This window comes from Bombina bombina, chromosome 2 (genome assembly GCF_027579735.1).
Source record: "Bombina bombina isolate aBomBom1 chromosome 2, aBomBom1.pri, whole genome shotgun sequence".
Lineage (NCBI taxonomy): Eukaryota > Metazoa > Chordata > Amphibia > Anura > Bombinatoridae > Bombina > Bombina bombina.
This window is the reverse complement of record NC_069500.1, coordinates 172,125,046-172,134,386: the sequence shown is the minus strand read 5'-3', so window position 1 is coordinate 172,134,386 and position 9,341 is coordinate 172,125,046. Positions and strand designations below refer to the sequence as shown.

The 9,341-nt window shown below is 36.4% G+C and overlaps 1 protein-coding gene across 1 annotated transcript in view; it reads left to right on the top strand.

The window, feature by feature from the left end:
* The first annotated feature begins 2,353 nt into the window (after positions 1–2,353).
* CD180 (CD180 molecule) overlaps positions 2,354–9,341 on the top strand; it is a 51,422-nt gene continuing 44,434 nt past the window's right edge. Inside the window, exon 1 of the mRNA XM_053700449.1 lies at positions 2,354–2,488. Coding sequence (XP_053556424.1) covers positions 2,396–2,488 — 93 coding nt within the window. The 5' untranslated portion in view covers positions 2,354–2,395. The remainder of the gene's footprint in view (positions 2,489–9,341) is intronic.

The window sequence follows — 9,341 nt, the reverse complement described above, 5'->3', positions numbered from 1 at the left end:
CGTTTCCTTTCTTTTTGTGCTTGACTAGACATTATACTTAGGTACTGGTGAAGTGGGAGGGGTATAATAGAGTTCTTAGGGCTTGTGAATATTTGCCTCCTCCTAGGGATAAAAAAGAGTAATTCCCAGGAATAAAGGATCGTGGATTCTCACCACCATGAAAAAATGAATTTATCAGGTAAGCATAATTATTGTTATTTTGTGTAACTTAGGGGGTGTAAGGTTATCTGTTAAGTAGTTAAAGGGACAGTATACACCAATTTTCGTATAGCTGCATGTGACACTACTATAAAGAAGAATATGCACATATACTGAAATAAAAATCCAGTATAAAACCTTTTAAAAACTTACTTAGAAGCTCCCAATTTAGCACCGTTAATGAGGTTAGGCTGAGACACCCACTGAAATGGGCTTGAAAAACAGGAAGAGCAGACATCCCCCACCCTCTTCCCTGCATATGAAAAGTCCCATTAGATAAACAGGAGCTAGAAGAAATCTGTAGACATCAGTATACATCTATAACGGTTGGGCTTAGTTAGAAGTCTGAAAATCAGCACAATGTTATTTAAAAATTAGCAAAACTATATATTTTTACAAAAACACTCACAGATGGGCTATATAAATGGATTATCTACAAAACATTTATGCAAAGAAAAATGTAGTGTACAATGTCCATTTAAGTAGTGTATGGGTAGTTTGCATTCAGGGTTTGTGGTGGTTTAAGGGTTAATAGGTTAGGGGGTTTCTTGCAGTGGGGGGTTGAGGTGGTTTAGGGGTTAAGTAGTGTAGGGGGATAATGTGGTGGGCTATTGGCAGTTTAGGGGTTAAAAGGTTAGGGGGTTTCTTGCAGTGGGGGGTTGAGGTGGTTTAGGGGTTAAGTAGTGTAGGGGATAATGTGGTGGGCTATTGGCAGTTTAGGGGTTAAAAGGTTAGGGGTGGATAGGTCTTTAGTTTATGACAGATTAGGGGTTATTAGTATAGGTTGCACTGGGGGTGAAGGCTTTAATAGAAACTTTAGAGGAACATTACATTTCTTTACAATGTTTACATGATATGCATTTTCACATATAATGCATATTATTTAAATCATTATACAGAAATAAACTGGTTCTTTTTTTTGTATGTTCTTTTTATGATTTAAATCAAATCATAAAAAGAACACACACAAAAAGCAGTTTCATTTCTGTACAATGAATATAATAATATGCATTATACATGAAAATGCATATGTATTTAAATGTATTAACATAGCTCCTGTAGTTATAATAGGGAGGGTTTTTTGTCCTTACTAGACAGGTATAGTGAAGACATGACGTAAATGTTGGCATTTTGGGTGTGTCAGGAGAGTAACCTGCATTTTACTTGGGATAAATCGCCAGTAGTGTGATATAGTCCAAGGGCAGCCCTACAGGTTAAGTATAGGGGTTCAGCCATGTTTCTCTTGCCACCTTTAGAGTGTGAGGCAGGTAGTGTAGGTTTAGTGACAGTAAAGTCACATCAGCATTATTTTAAATTTTCCTACACAGGAACACTTCAAATACAGCCCCCCACCCTTTGAGAGTGCCAACAAGTGGGAGACTTTTGCTGGTCACGATCCATATATAATTTACAATGGGCGACACATTGCCACTTGCCTGCACTTCGTGGGTCCAAACCTTTTATTCAAATATATATCAACAGTTTCTCATTGTTCTGTTGATGTTTTCAATACCGGTGCCTAATACCCCAACCCAAGCTCCCCAATTAAAACATAAATTCCATTTTTCAACAGCCAAATCTGCCCCTCTCCTTCCTTAACTTACAGGTATTGATTATAAAATATATTTTAAACTTGACTATTTTTATCCTCATAACTCTCTGCTATTTTTCAATTCTATGCTCTATAACAATATTTCTCAACTCCAATCCTCAGGATTTTTATCATGCCAGAGTTTCATTATATCTTAACTAGAGCACAGGTGAAATAATCATCTGAAGGGTGAGAGCAGTTTAGTAACCATGGTTACTGATTTCACCTGTGCTTTAGTTAAGATATAATGAATATCTGGCCTGGTAAGGGTCCTGAGAACTGGAGTTGAGAAACTCCAAAGTCCACTTTCACCATTTATAGTTGCAGTTATAAAAGAAAAACCAACATTTCCTTTCCTATTTAACAAAAGGTTAAATACAATGTGTATCGCTCTAGTCTCACAAATCGAAACTTCTCTGTGATAAACCTTTATGAAGTTCTGCTATTTGGCAATCAGTGTTTGCACTGTTACTGCATTTTCTTCCGTTTCTACTTTCACATTCTGTTACCTAAAAGCTAAAGAACTCACTAGTTATTCTTTGGACTGTAGATTGTCCCTTAACAGCTTGATAAATCATATTACCTGAAACATTTAATATACTGAATATGGCATTTACACTGTACTTTTTGTCAGTGTTATTATTTTACCCCGTATGCGCCAAAGAGGAGGAAAGCACAACAGATTTCAGTTGCGTTGAGGTAAGATTAGACATTTAAAGTTACTGCTTATTATATTACATTGACCTTAGGTGCTGTCCTTTGTGTCAATAAAATGTATTTAAAGAAAAAAAATATTGTTTGCTACTTTTTATTTAAGGAGTTGTACGTATTAATCTAACATTATAATCAGTATCTATTGCACTACAGTCCCTGCTAACTACTTAGTAGAGAAAACTGAGTAGCAATTAGTTCTAGATTATACTTGTTATATGCACTTTCACTAGTTTAATATAATTCTGTATCTTTTCTAAACAAAATGCTTATAAGTAAATGGAGATTTAATATTCTGAACTTGAGATGCATTTCACAAAACAAGTGATGCAGTTAAAATAGGCATCAAACACTTTAAGATTGGAATATAAAACGTTTAGTTATGTGTAGAGGAAATAAACATTGCAATATACAGTATGTATTATGCATTTGCTGTAAAACTGTTCTTGACCCACCATGAAATGTTACAGGGAGATTGTAATATAAAATGTAAAGTTATGCATAGTAAAACAACTTTGCAATACAATTCCATTTTTAATTTAGCTCTGACTTCTTGAGATTAACCCTGTTATATATGTCTGTCAATAATTAACTTTAACTTAAAGGGACAGCCTACACCAAAATTGTTATTGCTTAAAAAGATAGATACTACATTTACTACCCATTCCCTAGCTTTGCACAACCAACATTGTTATATTAATATACTTTATAACATTTAAACCTTTACATATCTGACTGTTTCTAAGCCACTACAGACAGTTTCTTTTCACATGCATTTATTTTAGCTTTTCACAACAAGACACTGCTAATTCATGTGTGTCATATAGATAACATTGTGCTCACTCCCGTAGAGTGGAACACAGCACTAATTGGCTAAAATGCCAGTAAATAGATAATAAATAAATAGCTCTGAGATAATTGGGTGCTGTCTGCAGAGGCTTATATACAAGGTAAATCACAGAGGTAAAAAGTATATTAATATAACAGTGTTGGTTTTGCAAAACTGGAGAATGGGTAATAAAGGGATTATCTATCGTTTAAATAGTACACATTTTGGAGTAGACTGTCCCTTTAACAACTGCAAAACAATTCCGCTTATACTAACATTATGACTAGTCTTGTTGTCAGCAGACTCAAGACTGGATTGGCTCTTCCAAATAAGGCAAGTGACGGGTGAAGTTTGGCTATTAATTAACAAGATTTTAAATTGTTTAATTTTTTTTAGACTTGCCTGGGGGTCGATTCGATAAAAATCGTCGCTCGCAAAAGCCGGCGACGCCAATATTTACGCTGGTTTGGTATCACATATACGGCGTAACCTAGAAGTTACGCGCGTATATTTCTGCCGTCACCCGTAGTTTTTTGGGCTATAGGCAGGTATACCAAACCAGCGCAGTTTGGTATCCAATATGCAGCGTAAGGACTTACGTGGCGAAAATGGAGAAATCTTACTCCATTTTCACCTCGCCACAAAAAGCAGCCGTAAGAAGCCTTACGCTGACTATTGGAGCCCCGTAACTCCCTAAACTGGCTGCTAAAATAAACCTAACACATAACGCATGCGCAATGTCTATCTCCCTGTCAACCGCGATCTTCTAAAATAAACCTAACACCTAACGCATGCGCAATGTCTATCTACCTGTCAACCGCGATCCCCCCCGAAATCCCTAATAAAGTTATTAACCCCTAAACCGCCGCTCCCGGACCCCGCCACCATCTACATAAACTAACCCCCTACTGTGAGCCCCTAAAACCGCCACCATCCAACTGATCTATCCCCTAATGTGAACCCCTAAAACCACCGCCATCTACCTTATCTATCCCCTAATGTGAACCCCTTACACCGCCGCCATCTACCTTATCTATCCCCTAATTAGAACCCCTTACACCGCTGTCATCTACCTTATCTATCCCCTAATTAGAGCCCCTTACACCGCTGTCATCTACCTTATCTATCCCCTAATCTGACCCCATACACCGCCGCCACCTATATAAAAATTATTAACCCCTAATCTAATCCCCCTATACCGCCGCCAGCTATATTAATATTATTAACCCCTAATGTAAGCCCCTTACACCGCCGCCATCTCTATTAAAATGATTAACCCCTAATTTAATCTACCTACCCCACCGCCAGCTATATTATCTATATTAACCCTAAGTATATTATAGTTAATATAGGTATTACATTATATATATTAACTATATTAACCCTAATTATATTAGGGTTAATATAGTTAATATAGTTACTATAGTATTTATATTAACTATATTAACTCTATCTAACCCTAACACCCCTAACTAAATTTATATTACATTAATCTAATTCATTTATAAACTAAAATATTCCTATTTAAATCTAAATACTTACCTATAAAATAAACCCTAAGATAGCTACAATATAATTAATAATTACATTGTAGCTATGTTAGGGTTAATATTTATTTTACAGGTAAATTGTTAATTATTTTAACTAGGTATAATAGCTATTAAATAGTTATTAACTATTTAATATCTACCTAGTTAAAATAATTACCCAATTACCTGTAAAATAAATCATAACCTAAGTTACAAATACACCTACACTATCAATAAATTAAATTAACTACAAACGTCTATCTAAAAATACAATTAACTAAACTAAATTACAAAAACAAACAAACACTAAATTACAAAAAATAAAAAAAATACAAGATTTTTAAGCTAATTACACCTATTCTAAGCCCCCTAAGAAAATAATAAACCCCCAAAATAAAAAAAAATCCCTGCCCTATTCTAAATTAAAAAAAGTTCAAAGCTCTTTACCTTACCAGCCCTTAAAAGGGCCTTTTGTGGGGCATGCCCCAAAGAATTCAGCTCTTTTGCATACAAATACAATACCCCCCCCCATTACAACCCACATACCCCTATTCTAAAACCACCCAAACCCCCCCTTAAAAAAGCCTAACACTACCCCCCTGAAGATCTCCCTATCTTGTCTTCACCACACCGGGCCGAACTCCTGATCCGATTCGGGCGATGTCTTGCTCCAAGCGGCAAAGAAGAATTCTTCCTCCGGCGATGTCTTCCTCCAAGCGGCAAAGAAGAATTCTTCCTCCAGCGATGTCTTCCTCCAAGCGGCAAAGAAGAATTCTTCCTCCGGCGATGTCTTCCTCCAAGCGGCAAAGAAGAATTCTTCCTCCGGCGACGTCTTCCTCCAAGCGGCAGCAAAGTCTTCATTCTTCCGGCGGCATCTTCAATCTTCTTTCTTCGCTCCACCGCCGCGGAGCATCCATCCCGGCCGACGACTGAACGACGAATGAGGTACCTTTAAATGACGTCATCCAAGATGGCGTCCGCCGAATTCCGATTGGCTGATAGGATTCTATCAGCCAATCGGAATTAAGTTAGAAAAATCTGATTGGCTGATTGAATCAGCCAATCAGATTCAAGTTCAATCCGATTGGCTGATCCAATCAGCCAATCAGATTGAGCTCGCATTCTATTGGCTGATCGGAACAGCCAATAGAATGCGAGCTCAATCTGATTGGCTGATTGGATCAGCCAATCGGATTGAACTTGAATCTGATTGGCTGATTCAATCGTTCGTCGGCCGGGATGGATGCTCCGCGGCGGCGGAGCGAAGAAAGAAGATTGAAGATGCCGCCGGAAGAATGAAGACTTTGCTGCCGCTTGGAGGAAGACGTCGCCGGAGGAAGAATTCTTCTTTGCCGCTTGGAGGAAGACATCGCCGGAGGGTTGTAATGGGGGGGTATTGTATTTGTATGCAAAAGAGCTGAAATATAATATAATATAAGGTGTAGCTTTAAAATCTTGTAATTTTTTTTTATTTTTTGTAATTTAGTGTTTGTTTTTTTTTGTAATTTAGTTTAGTTAATTTAATTGTATTTTTAGATAGATGTTTGTAGTTTATTTAATTTATTGATAGTGTAGGTGTATTTGTAACTTAGGTTAGGATTTATTTTACAGGTAATTGGGTAATTATTTTAACTAGGTAGATATTAAATAGTTAATAACTATTTAATAGCTATTATACCTAGTTAAAATAATTAACAATTTACCTGTAAAATAAATATTAACCCTAACATAGCTACAATGTAATTATTAATTATATTGTAGCTATCTTAGGGTTTATTTTATAGGTAAGTATTTAGATTTAAATAGGAATATTTTAGTTTATAAATGAATTAGATTAATTTAATATAAATTTAGTTAGGGGTGTTAGGGTTAGATAGAGTTAATATAGTTAATATAAATACTATAGTAACTATATTAACTATATTAACCCTAATATAATTAGGGTTAATATATATAATGTAATACCTATATTAACTATAATATACTTAGGGTTAATATAGATAATATAGCTGGCGGCGGGGTAGGTAGATTAAATTAGGGGTTAATCATTTTAATAGAGATGGCGGCGGTGTTAGGGGCTTACATTAGGGGTTAATAATTTTAAGATAGATGGCGGCGGTGTTAGGGGCTCACTTTAGGGGGTTATAGATATAATATAGCTGGCGGCGGGGTACGGGAGCGACGGTTTAGGGGTTAATAACTTTATTAGGTTGCGGCGGGGTACGGGAGCGACGGTTTAGGGGTTAATAGCTTTTTTATTGTTAGGATAGTGAGGGGGGATAGCGGATAGAGGGTTAGACGTGTCGGGCTATGTTAGGGAGGCGTGTTAGACGTGTCGGGCTATGTTAGGGAGGCGTGTTAGACAGTGTGGGTGATTTAGACTTTAGTCAGGTTTTATAGGCGCCGGCAGTTTCTAACGTGGCGCAAGTCACTGGCGACTCCAAAAATCTGTACTTACGCAGATTTCTGGACATCGCTGGTTTGTGAGACTTGCGCCACTTTAGCAAGTGACGGCGCCGCATATTGGATGGCTCCAGTTGCGAGCTGAAACTGCGGGCGACGTGGGTTCCCTCGCTTGCGCCGCAAACTGCGATCTATATCGGATCGCGCCCCTGATATGTTATTCTATAGCAACACAATTAATTACAAGGTGTTTACTGAGCCTTTAAAGAAAAATGAAACCCAAGCTTTTTCTTTCATGATTCAGATGTTAGAACATACAATTTTAAACAACTTTCCAATTTAATTATGTTGTTATAAATGTGCTTTATTCTCTTTCTTGGTATCCTTTGTTGAAGGACTGTACTACTGGAAATTTGCAGAACACATCTGGTTAACCAATGGAAATATATATAAATATATAACACATAAATATATGTGTAGCCACCAATAAGCAGCTAGCTCAAATTAGTGCATTGCTGCTTCTAAGCTTACCTAGGTATGCTTTTCAACAAAGGATATATAGAAAAGGAAGCACATTAGACAATAGAAGTAAATTGGAAGTGTTTTTAAATTGCATGCTCTGTCTGAATCATGAAAGAAAAAACATGGGTTTTCATGTCTTTTAAAGCTGCTAACTAATGCACAAAAGCAGCCGTATAGCACTAACTCTGGAGAAGAAGCATTTATGTTTAGAACTGCATATTACTGGCATTTTCAGACAGCCTTCAGCATATTTAGGTCTATAGTTTTATTCTGTCAGCAGCACCACTCCCCAAACCATTGAACTAGACAGTATAATCTCCTCTTCTCTCCTTATAATCCTACTCTTTCTTCTCAAGATTATGTCCCCACCATATTCCTGTAAAAGTCAACTGAAATACTACTGTAAAGCCAATTATAACTGATTTTATCTACCACTAATTCTTATATTAGCTACCAGGTATATTCACCTAATTTTGGCCCCACAGCCATTAAAATATGTTTCCATATTCATCTAATATCATATGCCTTGAAAACAGATGTGACCCCTACAAACATATAGCCATTGATTGTCTATACTGCTGGCATAGTCGCCTGTTTTCTTTGGTATACACACTCTATTCATATCAAACATACACCCATTAAAGGGACATGCCACCCACATTTTTTCTTTTATGATTTAGAAAGAGAACGCAATTTTAAACATCTTTCTAATTTAATTATATTATCTAATTTGTTTTATTCTCTTGATATTCTTTTTTTTATTTATATTATTTTTATTATAGTTTGGAGTAAAACTTTAACAAGAAAACAAAACAATAGAACCAGAGAGTGGTTCAGAATTCTTACAGGTAAATAGGGTTTTGTTACAGTAAATGTTGCACATATTATTAAATAGAGTCTTTTCTTCTTTGTCCCGTGGTTCAAAGTCTTTTCACAGTTTTGCAAATGTTATGGTAGGCTCGAGGTAGTTGAGTTGAGGAGAATGGTATATGAGCCTCTCCATGTTCCGTTAAGGGGGGACATCAGAAAATTATTTTCTCTTATTTCTAGTGCAGTTCTGTTATGAATTTCATGAATCCAAATTAACTTGTTCAATGTTACAATTGGAGAGAGAAATAGAAAAGGTGGAAAGGAAGAGGAGAGAGGAAATAGGAAAAGAGGAAAAAGAGGAAAGAAGCATAGACCAAATTGTTAGGAGTGTGAGTATATATCTCTGAGATGGGTTTATGTGTCTAGATCACTAAATTTGAAGGATTCCCACAAGAACATCATGTCCTGGTGTAGTGTAATTTGACCTAGTTTGAGGTAATATAGTCTCTCTAGGAGTAGGTTTCTATTAACTAATTCTATCCATTCCGACATTGTGGGCACTACAGATGATTTCCATTTTCTTGGTATTAGCTGGTTAGCTGCATTTAGCATGATATGGAATAGATGTTGCCGTATTTTGCATGTAATTGAAGGTGGGTGCCTTAACATTATTATTTCTGGACCAGGTGTTATTTGAGTGTGCAGTGTTTTATTAATACTCGAAAAAATAATGGACCAATATGGTTTA